Source organism: Melospiza georgiana, chromosome 6 (assembly GCF_028018845.1).
Source record: "Melospiza georgiana isolate bMelGeo1 chromosome 6, bMelGeo1.pri, whole genome shotgun sequence".
Classification (NCBI taxonomy): domain Eukaryota; kingdom Metazoa; phylum Chordata; class Aves; order Passeriformes; family Passerellidae; genus Melospiza; species Melospiza georgiana.
The window spans coordinates 58,227,256-58,251,993 of record NC_080435.1 but is presented as its reverse complement, the minus strand read 5'-3'; the positions used below and the strand labels follow the sequence as shown (position 1 = coordinate 58,251,993).

Here is a 24,738-nt window from a genome sequence, read left to right as displayed (position 1 = left end):
GATGCTGCCACTCAGGCAGCACTGAGTGGTTCCAACATCCCCTTTTCCTTGGGTTCTGCCCATCAGCTCCAGCTGGCAGCACTTGATGATCTTACTCTGGGATTAATTTTTAACAGAAAGCACTATGGGCTGGATTTGGGCAGCATTTCAGTTGGTAATTAATAATTCAATGGCTGGGAGAAGTTTTGACTGTTCCTGCTGAAGGCTGCTGCCAAGGGTGCTAAAACCTGGCCAAAATCTGGAAACTACCCAAAATATGTTCAAGAACATTAGGCTGTCAGAAAGAAAATACAAGGGCTGAAATCCCAACTTGTGAGGTTATGGTCTGTTTTCATCTCTTGAGTGCCCTGTGTGATTCACACAAGCCTTGTGACAAACCTGTGGACTTGCAGTGCTCAGCTTGATTGCCAAAGCAGGGGAGTTTTAACTTAAAAGTGTCTGCAGTTGTAAAGGAAACAGTGACAAAGCTGCAGCAATCTGGGTGGATTCAGCCATTTACTTCCAGTAATTCTCTCTTGAGTTTTTGTTGTAGAATGAATATTTTGCCTGTGAAGGGATCTTGAATGAGTAGCTAACAAAAATCAAAGGTATAAAGGTGAATCTGTCTAAAGCAACAGAATTTCTTGTTCTGCTGTTACAGTTTCAGCTGGGATAGTGTTAATTTTCTTCCTAGCAGTTGGTGCAGGGCTGTTTTGGAGAATAATGCTGACAGCACACTGAGGTTTTAGTTCTTTTTGCTTCCCCTGAGTTAAGGACTCTGTTTCCCTTGCTGTGCCAGTGAGGAGGTGCACAGGAAGGCAGGAGGGGACACAGCCAGGACAGCTGACCTGGACTGACCAAACAGACATTCCCAAGCACAGAGTGAACTGGGGGAGGTGGCTGGGAGGTGCTGGTCCCTGCTCTGGGACAGGCTGGGCATCAGTCAGAGGGTGGGTGAGCAATTACATCGAGCATCATTTGTCTCTCTTGAGTCTTGTTTCTTTCTTTATTGTATCCCTTGTCACTGCAATTATTATTTTGTTTCCATTTTTAACTGTTTTTAAGTTGACCCATGGGTTTTACCTTCACTGCAGTTTTCCTCCCCATGCCACAAGGGTGGGACAGGCAGTGAGCAAAGAGCTTTGTGGTGCTCAGTTGTGGGCTGGGGTTAAACCACGACAGTTACCTTGAAATACCTTTGGCAAAATAGAGTTACAGTGAAATCTGTGGTTCAAGAAAGAGGACAAAGAGAATCCAGATGGTTTTTTTCCCCCTCCACCCTTGGTTTTCCACCAAGAGAAAAGGTACTTGAGGCCTGTTTTCAGTAATAAATGTTTAATCAGTCAGGTTAAATAGCTAAAATATTTCTGCAGTATTGTTAAAGGTCAGACTTTTCGTAATGGCTGTTTCCCGATATACCTGTATGTCAGGAGCCTCAAGCTTCTCAGACCAAGATATCCATCACTACAACAGGAACACTGTTGTCACAGGGAAATTCAATGTGAAGAAATCTTCAATATGGGGAAATATTGTCAAATATTTTAGGCTGCCATTCTAAGGGACATGGGTTTGTATTCACAGGAATCAATGGGACTATTGTATGTCCAGAGTTTTTTACAACTATAATTCCCACGAGTTAGTTTTCCAAAGGTCTTTATTGCTATTATGTCAAACAATTAATGTTTCTCATTCCACAGAAATAGTTTTTCTCTGCTGGCAGTGGCAGGAGTAGGAGGAGAGGATGGTGGGCATGGCACACAATTTTACCAAGTTGGTAGAAAGGAAGGTAATTGTAAAAGAGATTCTGATAGCTTATTCTGTATTTTTCATGGATTATTAAACTTCCCCCATGTGTCAAGGCATTTGTACTTCCAACATCCAACACAAGGTATTGTCACACCTGTGTTTCTGCACAAACTAAGCAAGATTTTGGCCCATGTGGGTAGCACAGCAGGTAAAGAACTGAAAATGTGTTTTTTGGGTATGTATTTGGTAACACTGAAGAGGGCAGATACAGATCAGATATAGGGAAGCTCTTGACTCGGAGGGTGGTGAGGCCCTGGCACAGGGTGCCCAGAGCAGCTGTGGCTGCTCCATTCCAGTGTTCCAGGCCAGGTTGGATGGGGCTCTGAGCAACCTGGGGTGGTGGAAGCTGTCCCTGCTCACAGCAGGAGGGTGGAAACTGGTTGATCTTGAAGGTCACTTCCAAGCCAAACCATTCTCTGATTCTTTGAATCTGGTTCATTACGTCCCAGGGATCATTAGCTCATGAATTGTTTTGCTCTGTAGTTTGTGGTGCCTCTCACAAAATGTGTGCTAACTGAAAAGGACTTTTGCACAGATCCACAGACTTAGCAATGTGAATTTGGCAGTGGTAGTAGATGGCTTTTAAGTCTTGTGAAATCTTAAAAAAAGTAATTCCCAAACTGCAGCTGCCTTTTATATCTCAGGTGAATACAAAATGAAGACAGGGTGCCTTCAGAAGATTTAAATGCATAAAAAGAAAACTTTAATACAATAATAGTTTAAATGCATAAAAAGAAAACTTTAATACAATAATAGTGTGTGGTTTTGTATTGTTAATTTAAAAATAAAAGCACATTTATTTCCTCAGGGATCACAGCACCACTGAGTTCTTTGCATGTGTGAAAAAATTTGGAGCTCCTGTGTGAAAATATTTAGTTCAAAACTCATCTGCCCAAATGCATGAGGCAGAAGTGACCTGGTGTGGGTGTTGAGAAAAGGGGGAATTCTCCCTGTTACTCACAGTCTTAACTGTTTCAGTGCTTTCCCTTGATGAGCTGCTCTTTACCTCGTGTTCTGGGTGAGGCAGTGGAAGGAGAGTGAGGTGTTGTTTTCCAGTACAGGGGAGACTCTGGAAGGGGCTTTTCTGGAGAAAGCGAATCATGGAAACATCACAGAATGGTTTTGGGGAAGGGACTTTCTGGATTGCTTGGAAAAGCAGCATATCTCATGTTAAATGAGTCCCCTTGCTTGTCTGACCTGTTTGTAAGGATGGTAATAAAGGAAGAACTTGGAGAGTGTACATGATCCATCATGCTGGAGCATTGAGCTGGAAGTTACCTGCTCTGTAATTTGTTGAATGGGCTTGAAGGGTCAGGATTTGGAAGCTGAAAAGGCAGCACTCGAGGTATGGGATAAGCAGGAAGGGTTCTTGTCAGAACCCAGGACATCCCTCTGGCTGTCCTGGATGGCTTGAGGCCCTGCCAGGGGCTCAGAGGCCTTGGCACAGAGCCCAAGACCCCTGTGCCTTTGATTTTGACCCATGGAAAAAATTACCAATGTTATATGAGGATTTATAAGCCACAAAAGTTTAAGTAGAATGATAGTTAGTTTGTCACAGGGTGAAGGGTAGAATTTTGGGGTTTTTAGAATGGGGGCTCAGGGTCCCAAGATGGAGGAATTTTTGCCTTGTCCTTCTTTCTCCTTCTTCCTAGCCTCCATCTTCTGGGTGATGGTGGCATTTTGGATTGGTTTAGAGTAGAAGCTCACTGTCTAACATAGGTGATAGGTATTGGAAAACAATTGTAAATAAAGTGCATGTAGTTTTTAGTATAAAAAGACAACACCACCCTGAAGGTGGGCAATGTGCCACAGACTGACCTGCTGAACAGACCTCAGCAGGTCAGGGAAAGAATGTTATAGATAGCAGAAAATAAACAACCTTGAAAACCAGAACAGAAAAAGTCTGACTCCTTCGGTTGCCAGGCTGGGAGAAGAGACTCTGACACATCCAACATGGTATTGTCACACCTGTGTTTCTGCACAAACTAAGCAAGGTTTTTGCCACTGTGGGTACCACAGCAGGTAAAGGACTGAAAATGTGTTTTTTGGGTATGTATTTGCCAACACTGAAGAGAGGAGATACAGATGAGATATTGGGAAACTCTGAGGGTGGTGAGGCCCTGGCACAGGGTGCCCAGAGCAGCTGTGGCTGCTCCATTCCAGTGTTCCAGGCCAGGTTGGATGGGGCTGTGAGCAACCTGGGGTGGTGGAAGCTGTCCCTGCTCACAGCAGGAGGGTGGAAACTGGTTGATCTTGAAGGTCACTTCCAAGCCAAACCATTCTCTGATTCTTTGAATCTGGTTCATTAAGTCCCAGGATCATTAGCTCATGAATTGTTTTGCTCTGTAATTTGTGGTCCCTCTCACAAGATGTGTGCTAACTAAAAAGGACTTTTGCACAGATCCACAAGTTCTGAGTATGGAAGTGTCTCTTTGAAAAACTGATCTCGTTGGAAGACTGCGTGTTTGAATTTAGTTCTGGCAGGGGGCAGAAGTTGATACAAAGAATTACACTTGCACTTTTTAAACTGAAACTTACTTGCACTTTTAAACTGAATCTCAACCTTATTCAACTTCCAGTTGACTGCTGGGCAACTTAGTTTCAAAGCCACGCATCCCCGAGAGCTCAGTTCCCTGTATAACCCCAAACTTTGTTTCTCTAGGATTAGCTCCGAACGCAGGAAAGAGAAGTCTCGGGACGCGGCGCGGTGCAGGAGGAGCAAGGAGTCGGAGGTGTTCTATGAGCTGGCCCACCAGCTGCCCCTGCCCCACACTGTCAGTGCCCACCTGGACAAGGCCTCCATCATGAGGCTCACCATCAGCTACCTGCGCATGAGGAAGCTGCTGGATGCTGGTAAGGGACACATGGCACCCTCTGGGAGGGATATTGAGGAGGAGTCTGTTTGTAAGGGCTGTCAGCAGTAAAATAAATCAATGTGTTGTTAGATGTGTTCTTGTTTCGTGAAGGTGGGAGGCTTTACAGGAGAAATCAGCTGTTAGCAATGACACAAGAAAAATTCACTGTTCAATGGATTCCATTTTTTCGCTTTCTATTCTGGTGATCCTGGCTGTCTCATCATAGCTATAGTGCCCTTTTCAGTCTTATCTGACCCTTCTCCAAAGTTAAATTCCTTCATTTATACTTTTTCCCCTCTAAACTTGTTTGTTCAGCTGTGCTTTCTTGACTGTAGGTACTTGGTTCAAGGTTGACTGAGCTAACTATAGTTGTGTCTCCTTACAATAAACTGCAAGGAATAGTTTTGTAAATTGTGTTTGTGTGGTGTGCTCCTCTGAAGGTGAAGTCAGCTGAGGATGTGTTGTGTCTGCAGCTCCAAGTGCAGGAATATCTGAGTCAGGGTGTAGCCTGTGGCTGATAGCCTGCCATGGGCAGTGTGCTGGTTATTTGTGCTCATGCATGTCTGCCTCTGCTGTGTGGAGGAGTAACTTCAGTAGCCAGACTTGGATAATTCTCCCAGAAAGCCCCTGAGAGAAGTTTAGAATGCCTTTTTGGGATGGGTAATAAATTTTTAGCCACATAGACCTTTTCCTTAAGGTGGAAGTTTCATTGGTTAATACATAACAGCACAGAGGGTTACTCACTCTGATTTTCTGTGATTTCTGATACCTTTACTAGAGCTTGAAGAATTGAACTGATCATTTATCTAAATGAGTTATACTGGCTTTGATGGTCCTGCAAGATTGACTCCTTGCAGACTGGTGCCAGAAGTCATTCCTGCTGGTAAGTGAAGAATGGCTGGTGTTTGCTTAAACAAAAATGTGTGGCTGCTTGCAGGTGAGCTGGAGACAGAAGCCAAAATGGAGAAGGAACTGAACTGTTTCTACTTGAAAGCTCTTGATGGCTTTGTCATGGTTCTGTCTGAAGATGGAGACATGATTTACATGTCTGAAAACGTGAACAAGTGTATGGGACTCACTCAGGTGAAATACTGACATTTCCTAAGACGGTTTCACAAAGCTGTTCCATTTTTGTGTGTGTGAAGTTAAACACCCATGTACCTGTTCATTTTTGCAGTTTGAGTTGACGGGGCACAGTGTATTTGATTTCACTCATCCATGTGACCACGAGGAGCTGAGAGAAATGCTTACACACAGAAATGGTGAGAAAAAAGAAAAAAAAAATCAATTTAATTTACTTATGGATAGTTTCTGTTGGCATTAATACAGTTGGATATCTGCCAGGAAGTGGTGTTGAGTTCAAAAGCTAATATATTTTTATTTCTTAAATCTTAAATTGCACCTTGTTGAGAGACACTAACAACAGGAATCACCAAAATGTTTTGGCTATATCCTAATTATAGAAGAAATGAGATTTTTTTAATCTAACAAAATTAATTACTAAAATGGAGGTTTTGAGGGTTGAAAGAATAAGTGCCTAGAGGAATAAAATTAGAGGTAGGTTGAATGAGAATGATTTTAAGCAATTGCTATAGAGGGACATGGAGAAGCTCAGTTTGTGCATTTGTCTTGGTCTGGCCTTGCTTTTACAGGACAGCTGAGAAGAAATGCTTTCTTCCAGCAAGCTGTGGTGGTATACCCAAGACAAAAAGAATACTGTATTTAAATTTTAGGACACCAAGACACTGATCTGGGAATACTTAAACAGCCCAAAAAAGGGCTTTGGGGTTGATGCTTCTCTGCACCTTTTAATTGGTGCATGAAATTGGTATCTTTTCACAGATTTCTGGCTCTTTTCTCCATCTGAGGGAGCAGAACACCATGTTTACAGTGCTGTGTGCTTTGAAATTTAACAATTACCCATGAATTACAGTTTTTATGTCTTCTAAAGATTTGATAAAGGCTATAAAGACTTGGCAGCCTGCATGTCTCCAAACAAATCTGCTTTACTCAGTAGTTAGAAGCCTAAAATCTGACCTCTGCTTTCTCTTTCATCAAATGAGGTTTATATGGACTCTGAATTCAGATAGTGGTAAATTAATAAACCTGACCTCTGCTTTCTTGTGGCACTGTGAATTTTGTTTAAGTCTTATGTTGCCATCCTATTTAATTCAGTGGAAAGGATCTGATAAGATGCCATAGCATTAAGGGCCTGACTTTGATTTTTGTAAGCATTTTGTAAATTTGTCTGCCCTTAGAATGTTTCTAAGGCTAGATGAGACTCTCCCCTGCCTCCCCTTTTGGAATACAGTAATAAATCTTGGGGGTGGGGGAGCAATTTCCCTAAAGCAGTGTAAAAAATCTGCTTTTGTTGCAAAAGCTTATTCTTAAAAATGTCCTATCACTGAGTTTCATGCAAACCATCTCAAGCATGTCTAAATTGGCCAGCCTGGAATCAGATGTCTGGAAACCATTATTACAAAAGCTGTTTTGCAAATGACGTTGGCAGACAGAAGTCTAAATTACAGTAGTAATAGTACATTTTTATATTTATTGGTATTCCCAGGCTGCCTTCTACTGCAGCTCTTACATCAGTGGAATTATTTTGGTTTTGAATTGAGTATTAAATATTCCCCTTTGGGACTGTACAAGTGCAAGTGAATATAAATGCAATTGGCAGAAACAGAACTGCATTCTCATTTTATGAAGCTGCTTTTTAAACTTTCAAAGCTGGCCATTTTAAAAAATAATGTCTGGTGCTGAATCAGACTTGAAAGTTGCTCCATCTTTTACAGCTGCTTCTAGAAGCAGAGCCACATGCATCAGGACTTGGTGACAGTAATGTTGTGTGATCTTCAGCTATCAATTTCTAGATTGGTTTAACTCTTAAAACTTACTGAATTAAATAAATTTTTGCTGCTTCTGTGAATTCTGCTTTAGTTTCTCCTCCACTTCCTCCATTATCAAGGTTATTTTAAGGTAGCATAAAATATGCTTGAGTCTTTGCCTCTGCTAGAAGCAATAAACAAGTTTGCATAGAGGCTTTAACATTTTTCTAATTAATTTTGACTGCAGTGCAAGCCACCATGAAGAATTTCATAGTTACTATTGTCTGTGGAGGATGAGAGCAAATTATTGGATAAACTTGTACCAGAAGTGAGCTCATGTGTTCTAAACTTCTCCCTCTGCCATGGTTTGGTCCTTGCTCTTCAGCAAGCCTCAGCAAACTGGCTCTTCCACTGCTCCTTCTCCTGGCTGCTGCATTTCCTCCTTGCACACATTGTGAGCTGATGCAGCTCTCCTGATAGCATCAGTTACATTTTCTTTGCCCACAAGAGCATAACTAGTAATTGACTCTGCAAGGTTCTCTTCTGTACAGGCACAAACTTCACTTAAAGCCTGCTGGTAGCAAGCAAAAAATAAGTGCTGCCTATGTTGATTTGTGTTAGGGCTTCTCAACTTTTTCCTCCCAAGAATGTTAATAATGTGCCTAAAACCTTGGTCCCTGTTTGCTCCAAGAGTGTAAATCACCGTGGAAATACTTGGATGCATAGAAACAGCTGAGTTGTTAGTTTTGAATTGAGAAACTTGCAGTCCTGAGGAGCAACGAGCCCAGAAGGTGCTTGGTTTGAGCCTCCTCCTAGTGAATTACTGATGCATTTCAGTGGAAACCACCTCAACAAGGCTTCTTATTCTACATATGTTTTTCTTCTCCTCTGTCACAATTTTAATATATATTAAATTTCCAATTGGTCTCTCTTTCTTCCTGCTCCTTTTTCCTGAAATCTGGGAATGTGAGTTGGCTATAAATACAATCCTGATCTTAAATTATTGAAACTGGGCTGCATCAAAAGCCTCTGTCCTGTGAGGACAGACTGAGAGAGGCCTGGGTTTGTTCGCCCTGGAAAAGAAATGGCTCTGGGGACACCTTTGAGTCCCTTCCTGTACCTACAAGGGCTCCAAGAGAGCTGGAAAGGGACTTTGGACAAGGGCCTGGAGTGACAGGACAGGGGGAATGGCTTCCCACTGACAGAGGGAAGGGTTAGGTCCTTTTTGGGCAGGAATTCTTCCCACTGAGGGTGGTGAGGCTTAAGTGCCAGAGCAACTGTGGCTGCTCCATCCCTGGAAGTGCTCCAGGCCAGCTTGGATGGGGCTTGGAGCTGCCTGGGATAGTGGAAGGTGTCCCTGCCCATGGCAGGAGGGGTGGAACAAGATAATCTCTTTAAGGTCACTTCCAACACAAACCATTCTAAAACTCTATGAAACTTCAGTTTTTTTTTTTTTTTAATCTACTTGATAGTAAAACTTGCTCTGAAAAATACCATTATTAGAAGTACTATTAGATGTACGAATTTTCTTAGTTTATTTTTTGGATCTTCCCTTAGTCTTAGACTCCTATAACATGTCTGTGGAGGTTTTTTATTGCCTTTGGAAGATGATCCAAGTGTTTTAAGAATTGGTTTGCTTTTGCTTCTGCCAGGTCCTGTGAAAAAGGGCAAAGAGCAGAACACGGAGCGCAGCTTTTTTCTCAGAATGAAGTGTACACTCACTAGCAGGGGAAGAACAGTGAATATAAAGTCTGCTACATGGAAGGTAACTAATGCAAAGAAATATTTGCATAGTTTGGCAGCTTCCTCTTCAGATGTCATAACACTGTATTTCAACATTTTTGCTTCATGTAACGAGCTTGAATTTCACTAAGTACTTTATAATTTAATAATTCTGCTTCATTATGCTGAATTTTAATGCTGACTACATCACAGAGGTAACTGAAACAATGTTTTAAAATTAGTTTTTCAAAACTCTTTTAATGAATTTTCCATTTTAAATTAGAGGTCATTTACTTACAAACATAATTACCAAATATGTTTGCATAAAGCCTTCTCTGGGAAAAAAGCACTTGACATCACTTATGCTGATCCCTGATTTCTTTTGATTTGTCACTGAAAATGTGATAGTTGAGGTCTCTCTGAAGGACTTCAATGCCATTCTTTTGAAGCTGCTGGCTCTCCCTTTTGTAACAGTTGGAACAAAAAGAGGCCAGCCTGATAACTTTCTGCAGTGAATGCATTTTCTCCTCTGGACAAAGTAACCTTTTACTGTATCCAGTGGATTATGGCTCACAGTTCTCTTTTATGATTTGAATTTGATTTTTCTGGATCAAACAACTTCTTTGCTGCTCTCTGCGAACTATTTCTGCTTCAGAATGGTTAAAAGACAACCCCACAGAATGCAAAAATTCCTGTCTATTGAAGAATGTGTTTGATCTGTGTCATCAGCTCTGCAGAATATCTAAAATGGGGGTTTCTACTATTACCATAACTTTAGGATTTAAATTGTGGATGCCTTTGCTGAGGCAGCTGCTCATCAGAGGTGTCGTTACAGTGACTAGAGAGGTGTTCACAGAAATGCAGCAGTGGCTGCTGTTGCTGAGGAAGGAGTTGGGCTGTGCACCCATCCCAGCAGTGTGGGGTGAGGAGGAGGAGGAGGACACTGCTCTCCTCCAGCCCTCCCTTAAGGGGTGGGATGGGGAAGGACTTGGCTCTGGGTGTGCTGGTGGAAACAGGATTGTGTTTTCTGACAGAGCAAACCTTGTTTCTTTCTAAACCCCAACTCCCCTGCAGGTGCTGCACTGCACTGGCCACATCCGTGTGTACGACACGTGTGGGAACCAGAGCCACTGTGGCTACAAAAAGCCTCCCATGACCTGCCTGGTGTTGATCTGTGAACCTATTCCTCACCCATCAAACATTGAGGTCCCCCTGGACAGTAAAACGTTCCTCAGTCGTCACAGTCTGGATATGAAATTTTCCTATTGTGATGAAAGGTAATGTGTATGATTTATACTGTAAAAAGTCATTCATTTGGAACATTTGCAGGGCTGGTACATGTTGGCTAGTGTTTGTTTTCTCAATAAGTTGATTTATCTTGACAATGCAATCATTGATGGCATGCTTTGGGCTTTTCCTAACTGATCAGGATGCTTTAAAAGCCAGATTTTTAGATCTAAGGAGGATACAGGGTTATCACTTCAGAATAACAGAGGGAAAATGATGTTTTCTGCAGGCAGACAGTGACAGGACCATGGTTGTAAACAGAGGGCATGTTTAGATTAGATATTAGGAAGAAATTCTTGACAAGGAGCTGTGGCTACCCCATCCCTGAAGGTGTTCCAGGCCAGGCTGGATGGAGCTCTGAGCAGCCTGCTCTAGTGAAAGGTGTCCCTGCCCATGGCAAGGGTTTGGAACAAGATGGTCTTGAAGGTGCCTTCCAACCCAAGCCATTCTAGGATTCTATGAATAAATCCTTTGCCTTCACTTAACTGCCTCTTCAAACTGGTCTTTACCATAGTGGCAGTGATTTAAATTGAAATGAGTGGATTCTTCCAGACACTGATAAAGCAGGATTTTAGGTTTGTCAAAGATGGGGCATTCTGGTGACAGAAAAGAGTATGTGTGTAATACTTGTCAGATGTATTTTATTGCTACTGCTCCCCCCCTCTCCCTTCCTCAGGGGATCAGTGTCTGCTTTCTTCTATCAAAAAAACCCCAGATGTTAAGCTGTACTTTTAATGCAATACATCTGCTGTTGAAAAATGAGATTTTGTGTTCTGGTGCAAATCAGGGGTGTAGTCAGACATCAGACTGATTTTCCTATCCTCTGGGAACTTAGCTTGATAAATTTGATAAATGCAAATGAAGGAAATAGCTCAAGTTTTTTTGTTTGGGGTTGGTTTGTTTCATTTTTTTGTTTGTTTTTAATTTGGTGTCATTTGTTACTACCCATTTCCTTTATAACAAAAGTGAATTTCTAGTTAGTTGTTGCAGTTAGATGCAGGAAGAGGTTGATACATGGTAATTTCTGACCTCTGCAGTAACAACCTTTCTAGGACTGATGGTGTCACATAAAAGGTACTTATTTGGTCACTTTTTGCATCTAGAATGGGGCAAAATAGAAGCACTTCCCTGGTTAGCACTGCCCTCTAGAGACTGAAGAAATCCCACTTGCCTTAAAAGCAGGCAGTGCTTGAGTGGGAAGAGTAAATCTGATTCCTATTTCTCTAAGTTACAGGATTAAAGCTGTTGAAGTGTATCTTTATTATTTTGTTAAATTCTCATGTTTGCCTAAGCTGGTCTGTAAGTAGCTGGTCTACCCTGAAGCAAAAAGACAAAAATGTCTAAAAAGAAGGGATTTGTTTAATCCTATCCCCACTACATGATTTATAAATACTTAGTGAGAAGTAAAATCCTATGCCTACTGAAATTTCTCTTTTAAAGAAGCATCAAAATAGCAATTTATTTCAAAATGAAAAGTCCCAATAAGCCAAATTTGCTGCTAATATCTGTGGAAGTGATTCTTAAGGTTTTTCTAGATGTGCAAGCATCCAAATGCTCTGGTATTTGTGCTGGCCAGTGTTTGCTTTCACATAGCAATTTTTTCCCTTGTTTTAAAGAATTACAGAGTTGATGGGGTATGAGCCAGAGGAGCTCCTGGGTCGCTCAATCTATGAGTACTATCACGCACTGGATTCTGATCATCTGACCAAAACACACCATGACAGTAAGTGAAAACTCAATTTAAAGCCCTCAAACTACAGGAGATGAGAGACAGCCCTGGGGGAAAGCAGCAGAAGAACAAAGGCTTTCTTTTAGTTGCAGATAGCAATCTGCAATGAATACTGACCTCAAACAGTTCTTGTGGGGTTTTTCTGCCTGTAATTGAAGCTGGTGTTCTTTCTGCTTTTAGTGTTCACAAAAGGGCAGGTGACAACAGGACAGTACAGAATGCTGGCCAAACAAGGTGGCTATGTCTGGGTTGAAACTCAAGCAACTGTTATATACAACACTAAGAATTCTCAGCCACAGTGCATAGTGTGTGTGAACTATGTGTTGAGGTAAGTTGAGTGGACTTCAGTGTTCTTTGTCATCATTTTTAGTGAAGACCAAGTCAGATTCTGATGGCACACTTCCCTGCTGAGTGTGTTATGATGGTACTGTTCCCTACCAGTGGAATTTTATCTTAGAATACTGCCAGTCCTAGGATTAGAAATTGTATTTGAGAATAAAATGCTTTTTTGGTCTAGGGATGTCAGTAGATGATCTCTGCAGACAAATGAGTGTAGAACCAGCCTCTTCTGTATGATTGGAAGCATTTGAGCATTTGCATTTCAGACAGCTCTCTAATCTTTGTCCCAAGTCTGGAGCAGTTAATTCCACCAACAGCTTTGTCATGGAGTCAGAGCAGCAGTAGTGGTGTCATTTTCAATCCCATCTATCTTTTTCTTCCTGAGAACTCCTCTTTTAGTTGAAAGCTTCAGCTCAGGGCAGACTGGTTGACTATTCTTCTGCAAATGTCTAATAATCCTAAATTCGTTTTTCTAAACTACAGTGAATGTCCCAATATAAGTCTAGCAAGATATTGCACATTCATTTAAAACAAAGAAAAGCTGTTTAGGAAATATCTTTTTTCCCTCTTTAAAAAATCTTTTCCTTTTTCAATGCTTTCAGAAAAGCATGTTTATGTTTGTTACCTTTTTATGATTGCACCACAATTAGTGCTTGCTTTGTCTGTTACTTTTGAGGAAAGAATGAGTAACAAAATAAATTCTTAAAGCTCTTATCCTGGTAATTTTGTGGGATATGTGTGGTGGGGTGTTTTTTGTTTGTTTTGGTTTGGGGTTTTTGGGTGGGGAGAGTGGGTGGGTTTCAACCTACAAAGCTATTAGTCCAGAACTTATTGCTTTTAGCTGTTCTTTAACAGTCATCTTCTTCTCTGTCTGACAGTGGAATTGTTCAGAAGGACTTAATTTTTTCCCTTGGACAAACTGAGTGTATGCTGAAACCAGTGGAGTCTCCTGACATGAAAATGACCAAAATATTCAGTAAAGATGACCTGGATGATACCAACAGCCTATTTGAAAAACTTAAACAGGAACCAGATGCTTTAACTGTGCTAGCCCCAGCTGCTGGAGACACAATTATCTCTCTAGATTTCAGCAGTAATGGTGGGTGTGTGTTTAAATTGGAGAGCATGTTAATTAGCAAAGTTACTTTTTTAATAGATTTCATAAAATAACCTCCCAGTACCACCTGCCCAGTGGTATTTCAGCTGCTGTTTCAATTTAATGAGGTCCATAGACACACACAGTACTGTTACTTAGGTTGATGGTTTCTTTTAATTTTTATAGAGTCTGATGAACAACAATGTGATGAAGTTCCTTTGTATAACGATGTAATGCTCCCCTCATCCAGTGAGAAATTGCAGAATATAAATATGGCAATGTCCCCACTACCTGCCTCTGAAACTACAAAGCCACTTCGTAGCAATGCTGATCCTGCACTCAATAGAGAAGTTGTATCAAAGCTGGAGCCAAACACAGAGACACTCGAACTTTCTTTTACCATGCCTCAGGTGCAAGAACAACCAACCAGCCCTTCTGATGCAAGTACCAGCCAAAGTTCACCTGAGGTGAGTGTTGTCATTTGGATATGCTGTCATTAAAATGGATGTGCTGTTGGGCCTTGTGGGGCAGATCTGGTTAAGGATGCAGCCAGGACAGGAATTAGAAATTATTTCTACCTTATGACTTAAGCTCACACCATGATCTGAGGAAACTGATAAATTGTCATATCTTTTCATTAAAGTGAGTCTTGCAAATGTCTGCAATACTATCTGACAGCAATAAGGAGAGCTTGGGATTGATCTTTTTTGTTCAGCTGGTTCAGATACAGCTTCCCTAAACAGCAAAGTATTTGCAGTGAATTCCTGTAGAGGCAACTTCCAGGTTTCAGTTAAGCAATGCTTCCCTGGTGGGGTAAATTTGAGTGTAAATGTGTTTTCCTCTCCCATTTTAATTTTGTGCAGCTACAGTTTGGGATTAGTTTCTACATTAGAACATTTTGCAGAGAATCTGTAGGTAACAATGCCAAGTGTTGCAGTGACAGAAACCTAAAATTGTGTTCAAAATGTTTTCACAGCCCAGTAGTCCCAACGACTACTGCTTTGATGTGGATAATGATATGGCCAGTGAATTCAAACTGGAATTAGTGGAGAAACTCTTTGCCATAGATACAGAAGCAAAAAATCCATTCTCTACTCAGGTAATGTACAGTAACTTAGAATAAGATGATAAAGAATTTTGAGTGTAATTATTTTCTTTTTTGAATGTTTTTAGGCACCTCCTTCCCTTCTTATGTAATATTTTGATTAAAACGTAAAAAAAAAAAAATTTAAGGATTTGGTAAAAGGAAAAGCCTTAATGAAGTCCTAGCTGAGGTTTCTTCCACACTGCTAAGTTCCCCCTCTTGTCCATTCCAGGAAACGGATTTAGATTTAGAGATGTTGGCTCCGTACATCCCGATGGATGACGACTTCCAGCTGCGCTCCTTCGATCAGCTGTCCCCGCTGGAGAGCAGCAGCTCGTCCAGCTCGCAGAGTGCAGGCAGCAGCATCCCCCTGTTCCAGCAGCAGCAGCAGGGCCAGGCAGGCGGGGCCAGCCCCGAGGAGGTGAAGCTGAAGCCAGCAGAGCACGGGGATGAGGTGAAGCCCATCGTGGTCCCCTCCTCGCCCCCGCGCGGGGGCCCCGAGCCCGGCAGCGCCCCCGCCTCGCCCTACGCGGGCAGCAGGAGTCGAACTGCCTCGCCCATCAGGGCAGGGAAGGGAACGGTGGAGCAGGGGGAAAAGTCTTCTCCAGGAGCACCCAGCTTGCTAACAGTCACTCTCAATGAAAGGTATTTTAAAAGTGCAGCCTAAGCTGTGGTGTCTGTTCAAGGAATTAGATATAAGTTCTGCCAGCTGTTGTGTGTTCATCCTCAGCGTTCTTCACAGACGTTTAAATTTGGACATGTCAAATGAATCCTTTTTTAATAGTAAACTCCCCTAAAGGTAATTTCATGGTAGGCTTTACCTAAGCACCTCATGTAAAAATTCTATTCTACTCTTGTACCTGGTGTGCAGCATTTATAAAAACGCAGGCAATTCAGGTAGTTACACCCTTACAATGTTTCTGGTGCTTTCCTTGTCCACTGTGTTAGAGGTAAGAGGCAACTACAGTCTGTGCTGCAGATACTGCAGATATCAGATGTACAGATATCTACAAGCAATAGATATTGCTTTTCAAACTAAATGTGTTTTGTGATGATCCGTGGTGCCTGTAGTACTTAGTTATCACAATAGAAAACTATATTAAGTCAACCGTGAGATTTGTGCTATGTCAAAGATTTATCTGTACATAGAAATATTCAGAGTAGACTTTCCCTCACCCTTCCTTCCCTTTTTTCTGTTGATAGTGAACTGTTGAACTTTTATGCTTTTTTTCTGCAGATTTAAAAATTTTTGTTAAAACTCATTCTGAGCTTCACAGCAAGATTAAAGGCTAGTATTTGCTGTGCTCATAGAAAATGATTGTTAAAATAAGTCAATTTCTGAAAAAAAAGTAGTGGAGCTCATAAATTCTGTGATGTTGTATATAAAAGTGTCCACCAAAGAAGAATGGCTCAAGGAAAGTAGAAACGTCTTAACAGCCTGAATCAATTTTTCTTAGATCTACTGCACTGGATGAAGAACTAAATCCAAAGATGCTAGCTTTGCATAATGCTCAGAGAAAACGAAAAATGGAACATGATGGTTCACTTTTTCAGGCAGTTGGAATTGTGAGTTTTGTTTTACCATTTTAAAATATTCACTTTTAACCTTGCAATTTCTGAAATGAGGCATCAGTGCAGACTTCTGAGTTAAGCTGTTGGTAAGCACTGGAATCTTGGGATGAGAGATAATTGATAGTGAAATTTTAATAGATCTATATATGCAGATACTCCACTTTGTTCTCTTTTACTGTCAACTTTTCAAAAGGGCCCTCTACACCCATGTGCATTTCTTGATTAGATAGAAGATACTCCTCTGTGAACATATGTGTTTCTTTAGTAGAATATGCACAAGTGTAAGACATCACATTTAAATGTGTAATTGCTGTACTTATTTAACTTTTGAATTCAAACTCAGTTTTCACATTTGTCAACACTGAAGATTAGTGTTCTTAGGCTTCTTCCTATGCTTTTATTTTTCCATTGGGTCTGAGATTCCTTTGCTTAATCAGATAAGACCATCTGAACTGTGAGGGAAGAGAGCTCCTCTAATAACCTAGCTGATGTCTATTACTGCCACTCCCTTCATGCATGCTCTCTCTAGTATTAGTGTGGGCACTTGGGAATAGCTCATCCTCCTCTGTCCCAGCTATTCGAAAGAAACTTTGCAGATAGTCCTACATTTGTGTCACTTGATTGGGGGTTGTCCAGCTTGTTATTTTCTGCAAGGGTACCTTGTCTCCATAATCTTTGTCTCTCACTGTCAATTCTCAGTATTTTGAAACCTTGAGCTTTGCCATTGCACACTGTTCTTTCTCATCTTCACTGCAAATTCCCACTTGTCAAGTTTTAAGAAGTCTTAGTCTTAATTCCTGTATGGCAGTGTAGCCTTTGAGCTTCTTTGTTTCTCTGCTGGGCCACCTCCTAGTTGTAGTCATCTGCCCTATTTTACAGTGCAGGATTATTTTTCCTCTGAACCCTCCTTACTCCTGTTCTAGCATTCCAGTCTGGGCATAAGACAAATCAGTTTTTCTATGCCATTTCTATGTGGTTGTTTTCATTTGTTAAATGCTTTGCACTTCCATGCACATTGTTCTGCTGCTTCCAGAAGCCCTGTAAGAATTCACAGCTCTGCAAGAAAGGTTATTGCTTTCCACTGCCCTTTTCTCATGCAAGGGTGCTACAGCTCATAGTTTTGCTGGTAAAATATTCAAAACAGCATGGAATGTTATTAAATGCACAGAACACAAGCAGTTCAGTGTGAACTGCTGGAATAGTGTTCAGGCTTCTGTGCTTAGTGCCAGTTTCATGCTTACAGGTTCAGACTTCATCTTTTGCTAAACTTTTTCTTTTGTCTGTATCTGACAAAAGTGTTACAAATATTGTGATGGTTTCTCAGAGTCAGAAGCTGGATTTCCATGAAGCCGGGTCTTAGTGAAGTTATTTTAAGAAGTGCTTTTGTTGTTTGGCTTCTGTCTCCACAATGGATTTCTGGGAGGATATACAGGCCTTTCACACAAGCAGAAGAAAAATGATGTTAAATCCAGGCTTAGAATATATGCTGTTCTAGGGCTGTACAAACACTTGCCACAAATTTTTAGCTCTAGGGAAGTGGGATGTATTTTGCAAGAGTGAAAATAAGTGAAGACCAAAGTAAAATATTACTTTAGCTTCCTAGAAAACAGGAGAATTAGACAAGGACAAGATATAGTAAGATGATAAAATATTGTGTTATAGTGAGTTTATAAAATAATGATATAAATCACTACACGGGAACAGTTACAAGCCAAATCTTCTTAACATGTAGGGCTGGAATGCATTTTTGGTAGAAAATAAGCAGCAGCAACGTAGGTGACTAATCTCACTATGAACTGCAGCTCTGAGTTAACTATAACTTCTACTACACAGCTGCTCCCTTGACTTACACAGGTGTTTTCTAACCTGCAGACATATGTTCCTCACTATTTTGAGGGAAATGGCAGTGTTGTGAAATACCTTCTCCTCTTTTTGCAGCAGTCAGTGTCACTAACAAGACCAAACTTTGCAGATTCAAGTACTTTTGCCAGCAGACTTGATACTAAGATGGTGCTTTTTCTTTCCATCCCATCTGTTTCAGTGGCAGCTTCTTCTTCCTTATCCCAATTACATGAATCCCTTACAGCTTCCTAATCTCTGTATCTTCTGTTCTGCTGTCAAAACAATATGCTAAGGAGCCATATCTGCACTAGGCTGGTGTAGGACTGCATTTTTCACAAGGCTTGGGTTGGGTGGCTTGGTGGCAATAACTGGAGTGCAAGCAGAATTTACATCCTAAATGTGTAGATAGAATCGGCCTGCTGAGGCTCCTGACTCTCCTGCCTACACTGTTAATTCCAGTGCAGAAAGCCATTAGAGACTGCAGTGAAAACCTGATGCTTACTCACCCCAGAGCAGTGGTAATTAAATGGGTGTGTTTGTGTACATGTACATGCTAATCTTGAGCCTGGTACCTGATGATAACCAGGATTTTGTAATTGTTTTCTCTAAGGGAAGTCAGGTCTTGAAACCTGATTCAGTTTTCTGTTAAATAATTTTCAAGTTAGTGTACTTGGAAATTCTGAACCAAATCCACTTTAAATTGTAACAATGCCATATTAGTACTTAGTGACAGGAACTGTTCATTTGGAAGAGGGATGTGGAGGTTTATAAAGTTACAATTTTCACTAAAGAAGATTAATTTTATTTCTTTCTAGGGGTCTTTATTCCAGCAGACAGGTGACCGTGGAGGAAATGCATCACTTGCTTGGAAACGTGTAAAGGGATGCAAAACAAATAATCACAGTGGAGTGGAGCAAAAGACAATCATTCTACTATCAACTGGTTGGTATCTTCCTTCCCTAGGCACAGGGGGTGGAGGGGGCTGTGTGAAAGAGAACAGAGACTCCAAAACTATCCACACATAGCTCCTTGTGAACAGCTCTAGGAGAGGTTAAGCATGGTGAATAAAGTGCATTTTTCTCCTTCCCCTCCCTCTTTAGACATAGCAAGTAAACTTCTAGGGCAGTCGATGGATGAGAGTGGACTCCCCCAACTCACGAGTTACGACTGCGAAGTAAACGCTCCCATACAGGGCAACAGAAACCTGCTACAGGGGGAAGAACTGCTCAGAGCTCTGGATCAAGTTAACTGAGCTTTTACAAAACTTGCTCCTTTTTTGGACACTGGTGAATCATCACCTAAAGCAGTCTATTTATATTTTCTATATCTGATTTTAGAAGCCTGGCTACAGTACTGCACTAATTCAGTTAGTTCAGTTTTGATCCCCTTTCTACTTATTTTGACAGTCTTTTTAATATGTTCTTTATGTAACAATAACTCAAACTCTAGTGCATTTTTATAATTCTTTGGTACATACACTTTTAAGTCCATTACATTTAAAACACACTTGCAATAGCAGCTTTGAAATATGCACCTGATTAAAAAAAAATATTTATTTTTTGGCTGGGGAGTTGGTCACCAAAACTTATCATTAGTAAAATGTCAACACAGGAAAAACTGGCAATACTTCCATCCTGCTTTTCATAGGTAGTTGGAAGACTTGTGCTCTCTTACTCTTTATGTTCAAGTAAGTTTTTTATGTTAATAGTTTTTATAAGAAACAACAATGCTTTGCAGCGGTGCATTGTAGCCACAATCGCACAATATATTTTCTTAAAAAATACCAGCAGTTCCTCATGCAATATATTCTGCATTTATAAAAACTAGTTTTTAAGAAGAATCTTTTGTTTGCCTATGAAAACATGTTTAAACCTGGATTATGTCATTATTTTAGTCACGTTGTAATATAAATTGTTCTCAAATGCTGTCTTATGCTTTTGACTTCAGTGGGTGTGGTTAGTCAAAGGAAAGGATTTATCTGGAAAGGGCTAGCAGCATTTTCTTTGGATACGTTCTCAATTTAGAGAAAGTTTGATGTTCTTAAAGTAGTCACTTTGCCAGCTTAAAAAAATATCCCTGCCTGTAGTTGTTGAAGTTAATGCTAATATTGTGTATGATCTTAAATCTAAATGTTCAGCTTACCCTGTGTGGTATAGGTGATATTTCAAGCAGATTGTAAAACATCTTGCATTGTTAGCAAACTTTTATCTAGTACATCATTGAGTTGCTCAATATTTTGATGTTTTGGTTTTATGCACCTTGTTGCTATTAACATCCATATGTTTTCATGTAGATTTCAGTAACTTGAATATATTTAGAAGCCTTTTTATTTAGAAATATATAGTGTCACAAACATCTTATTTTCCTATATGTACTGTACAAAACCTTCATTCACTCATTCTTTTTGCTCTTTGTGGTTGGATCTAACACTAACTGTATTGTTTTCTTACATCAATAAACTGTATGTGGACCAGGCCCCCTTGGGGAGTGTGTTATCTGAGAGAAATGAGATAATTTATATTTTTGTTAGTGGTTATTGTTCATCCGTGTTCCCTTTTTAACTTAGAGTTGATTGGAAACTACTGCTTCCTTCTTTTGATTGTAACATCTCTGCATTCATTCTTTGAGCCTGTTCAGTCCTGAAGTCTCCCAGACAGTGTTGTACCACTCGCCAAAGACCTTACACTTCTCAACCTGTAATCACAGCAGTGAGCAAACCTGGCAGCAAGGAGGCAGCATCTTTGTTTTACTTTAGAGCAGAAAGAATTCATCTTTATCAACAGCTTAAAGGCTTGTCTCTGGAAGCTTTATCAAGGTAACACAGGAAAGCAGGAAAAGGTAAAATTGACAGGAGTGATTGGTCTGAGATGGATTTCTATCACAAAATTCCATGATTAGAAAATTAAGCTGGTACTTGATGAAAGTTATTCCACATTTTTGTGCTGTTGACCCAGTGACTTTCCTCATTTTGCTGTCATAAAACACAATGCTACTGGTAACCTTGTGTTGTGTAAATATGGTCAAGATATTCTGTGCATTCTCCAAACTATTTTTACAAAACTTATCTCAATATAAGTAATCAGCCATGGAGTGTCACAGGAGTTAGTTTGGTTTTATGTTGTAAACTTTTTGTTTTCATTTCACTGTTTTGAAATCAATGTCATAGTATGTAAGTGTAACCTGTTCTCTAAAATTACTGTTTCACTGAAAGGAGCACTTTCCAAACTGCCACAACTCTGTGAAATTAAAAGGACACTATTAACAAAAAATGATAAGGCACTGGCAGCAGAAGATAGTTGCACACTTGATAAAGTTTTGAGGAGAAGCTGCACAGAGAGGAGAAGGTGGGGCAGTCATCTGCAGCTTCATGCAGAGAACGTTTTCACTAGTGAACATTTTTAATGCATTTTTAATGGCTAAAAGCAGCAGAGCTCCTCCCAGCCTGCTGTGTCTGGGCTGGCATTCTTTCCATGACATTTCTTCCTGTGTCAGCAGTTAGGAGGTTTAAATAGTGAAGCTGGGTGAAGCCCCTGCTGTTTAGGGCCTGCCTCCTGCTTTAGCCATGCATGGATTGATGTGGTGTTTCTGTGAGAGTCTTGCAGGCAGGTGAAAAGTGCAGCTGGGTTCTACTTTTGAACTGCCCCACCAGACTTTGAGCTGGCCTGGGGGGGATTATCCCTTTGCACTTCCAAGAGACAGGTCGGAGGTGTTCTGCTGCTCTCTTGGCTGTGTTTTGGAGGAGCCTGGCCTCTTTGGATCTGTCAGGTCCTCTTCAGTGCACTAAGAGGGCAGAAAGTTTTCAAAATAAGATCTGTGTTAAGAAGAGAAGGAAGACTGAAGTGCCCCATGTGATTTATGGTCATGAGCCCACTGGAGTCAGAGAATGGCTTGGGTTGGAAGGGACTTTAAAGATCACCTTGTTCCCACACCCCTGTCATGGGCATTCCATGAGATCAGGTTGCTCAGAGCCCCATCCACCCTGTCCTTGATCATCTCTGATCTTAGTGACAGCAGCTGTGGATTTAACTCAGCCATGTTTCACCTAAAAATCTCTATTCTAACATTTTTTAGTATGCATAACAACATTTAGTATGCATAATAATATTTTGATTACTGTGATGAACTGCTGTAGCTGTATTGGCTTACTGTAGGGGAAAAATAACCTAACAAAATCCCCCCCAAGCCTCCTAAAGACACTGAACAAGGCACAGAAAAGGAGCAGTAATTTCTATGGCCTTGTAAGAGCTTTGCTAAATGCAGATGCCAGTTTGCAAAACCTAGTTCACCTTTCAGTTGCTTTTTTAAAAATTTCTGTTTTACTAATGTTCCCCCCCCCCCAGGTATCCAGGTAAACTTTTTGGTTTTGGCCTCTTTAGACTCCAGGAACACACAGTTGGATTCTAGAGCTAATCTGGAGTACAAGCTTCTAGAATAAACAGCTTTCTAAGTGTTTTCTTAGTGTTCTTCTTGCATGCTTTCTTTACCAGCTTGCTGGCTTTTTAAAATGTTGAGACACTATATTAGAAATGATGAGGAAATTAATGATTGTGAGGCACTGGCACAGGTTTCCCAGAGCAGCTGTGGATAACCCAGCCCTGGAAGTGTCCAAGGCCAGGTTGGATGGAGCTTGGAGCAACCTGGGATAGTGAAAGGAGTCCCTGCCCATGGCAGGGGCTTGGAACTAGGTGGGTTTTAAGGTCCCTTCGCACCCAAGTCATTCTGTGATTTATTCTTTGTTGTAAAGAATAAACTGTGGGTAAATACAATATTGTCTCCTGTATATAGAACATGCTAATTATGTGCAAATGGTAAACTGAGGAGAAGAACAGAGTTACCTTCCAGGTTTCCTGACTACAGCAGTAGTCAAGCCAGGCCTTCTTCAGGGCACAGTACAATTACTGTTCTTATGTACAGATTTTATTGATGTTTTAATCATCAACAGTGATGATCTGTTAAAGGGTAAAGGAATTTTTAAAGTAGTATTTATGATGATATAATTCATTCCTTTACCTGAAAGTAGTTACAATTAACTGCAACTGTAATTCCCCAGAAATCACTTGCATAGGGTGTGCAGTAACTTATCTTGGGTGTAAGATATGAGTAGATGAAGGTAGCCTGAAGTCCAAAGTACCTCTTGCTAACATACTTTCCACCTAGTGAGACTGGTTTGGACTTTGGTGACCTTTGAAAGCCTTTGGGTGAAATGGAAACAACTTACCTGAGAAGCAAAAACTTAATAGTATCTGTGTACACACATTAAACTCTCCCAAAGTAATTACTGAATTAAAGAATCACAGATTAGGGCCCAAAAGAACCATTTACACATAACACTGATGAGGGTTTTAAGGACTTCAAAGCTTAGTTTGGATGGAATGATCAGCTCTGCTTCCAATGAAATACAACTGTTGGGTCAGGGAATTCTGATGATTACAGGTTAAACTACTGCATATTTAATAGTAATGTTTCATTACTTCAAGAGCTGTTTAATTAAACAGCTAAGCACTGGCAGCTAAAGGCAGTGTCTGTTGGCAAGTGTTCTCCCTGTTCACTGCTGAGTGAACCTTTCCTGACAGTGTGGTGGGACCTGGGAGCATCCTGTCCCTGTCAGCCATCTGTCCCCTTCCCCTGCTGCCCTGCTCCTGACCTGAGCACACATCTCACTCCAGTGTCACTGCACTAAGGCACACTGCTCAAACTGTAACTGTCCAGCATGATGAAAATAAATGCTCACAGACCACCAGGACTTTGTAGGAAGTCCATTTTCATAGGAATTCCACACGAGTTGGGTATCCAGCTTTCATTGAAAATACCATTGTGACTTAACTCCCTGAAAAGATCTGTTCTGGAGGACTGTGATTTTTGATCCAAATTCTAGAATTGAATTATCATTTTCCTTCTGCTTCCCTGTTTACCTTGAGCAAGTTACCAAAAAGTTCAAGAGTTTGCTGCTGGATTTATACAGTACAGTAGATTTTGTGAATAATAGCAGTATTCTCTCATGAAGAAGTGGTATATTTTAATGGAATTCTTTTTTGGAACCAAGTACAACGTATTGCAATTGATATTTCTCTTGAAACATTTTGACGTACTTGTGACTGTATTTCTTTTTGATTGTGTACCAGTATAAAATTCAATAAAAGAGAGGGTTTGTTTCTAATTTGTGACTTCTGTGATCTTTCTGTCTGTCCCTTTTCCCTATTGTAAAAGGTGGAGGTGACTTTAAAGTGAACTAAACCACTGTGCAGAGTAACAAACTCCTTGCAGGTTTGAGACTTTACTACCTGCTGTCAGAAACTTGGGCATCAAGCAGACATGGTCACAGTCCCCAAAACATACATTTTGTATTAAATATAATATAAATAGATAATATTTATATATAAGCTGAATCCTATTCACATGTGGTTGTCCCATCTGAGTTAAGCAGAGTGTGAACAAGAGGTCAAACATACAATTTAACAAGTCAGATATGGGGATGGAGTAGCTTTTCCTGGAAGAAGCCAAAGAGAGAGCAACAGCTACAGAGCCAGAGGGACAGAGGACATTTATGGAGCCTCTTTGATTAATCACACCAGGAATGCCCTTAGTAACAAAACAAACTC

The 24,738-nt window shown here is 40.7% G+C and overlaps 1 protein-coding gene across 2 annotated transcripts in view; it reads left to right on the top strand.

Annotated features, from left to right (window-relative positions):
* The window catches only part of HIF1A (hypoxia inducible factor 1 subunit alpha), a 35,449-nt gene extending 11,153 nt beyond the window's left edge, over positions 1–24,296 (top strand). Inside the window, exons 2-15 of one of the 2 annotated variants that reach the window (XM_058025753.1) lie at positions 4,448–4,638; positions 5,578–5,723; positions 5,818–5,902; positions 9,121–9,233; positions 10,265–10,467; positions 12,094–12,200; positions 12,387–12,534; positions 13,424–13,644; positions 13,828–14,108; positions 14,618–14,740; positions 14,958–15,370; positions 16,183–16,291; positions 18,955–19,081; positions 19,240–24,296. In XM_058025753.1, coding sequence (XP_057881736.1) covers positions 4,448–4,638; positions 5,578–5,723; positions 5,818–5,902; positions 9,121–9,233; positions 10,265–10,467; positions 12,094–12,200; positions 12,387–12,534; positions 13,424–13,644; positions 13,828–14,108; positions 14,618–14,740; positions 14,958–15,370; positions 16,183–16,291; positions 18,955–19,081; positions 19,240–19,391 — 2,419 coding nt within the window. In that variant the 3' untranslated portion in view covers positions 19,392–24,296. The remainder of the gene's footprint in view (positions 1–4,447; positions 4,639–5,577; positions 5,724–5,817; positions 5,903–9,120; positions 9,234–10,264; positions 10,468–12,093; positions 12,201–12,386; positions 12,535–13,423; positions 13,645–13,827; positions 14,109–14,617; positions 14,741–14,957; positions 15,371–16,182; positions 16,292–18,954; positions 19,082–19,239) is intronic. The other variant, XR_009114560.1, reaches the window with a different exon arrangement.
* The last annotated feature ends 442 nt before the right edge of the window (positions 24,297–24,738 follow it).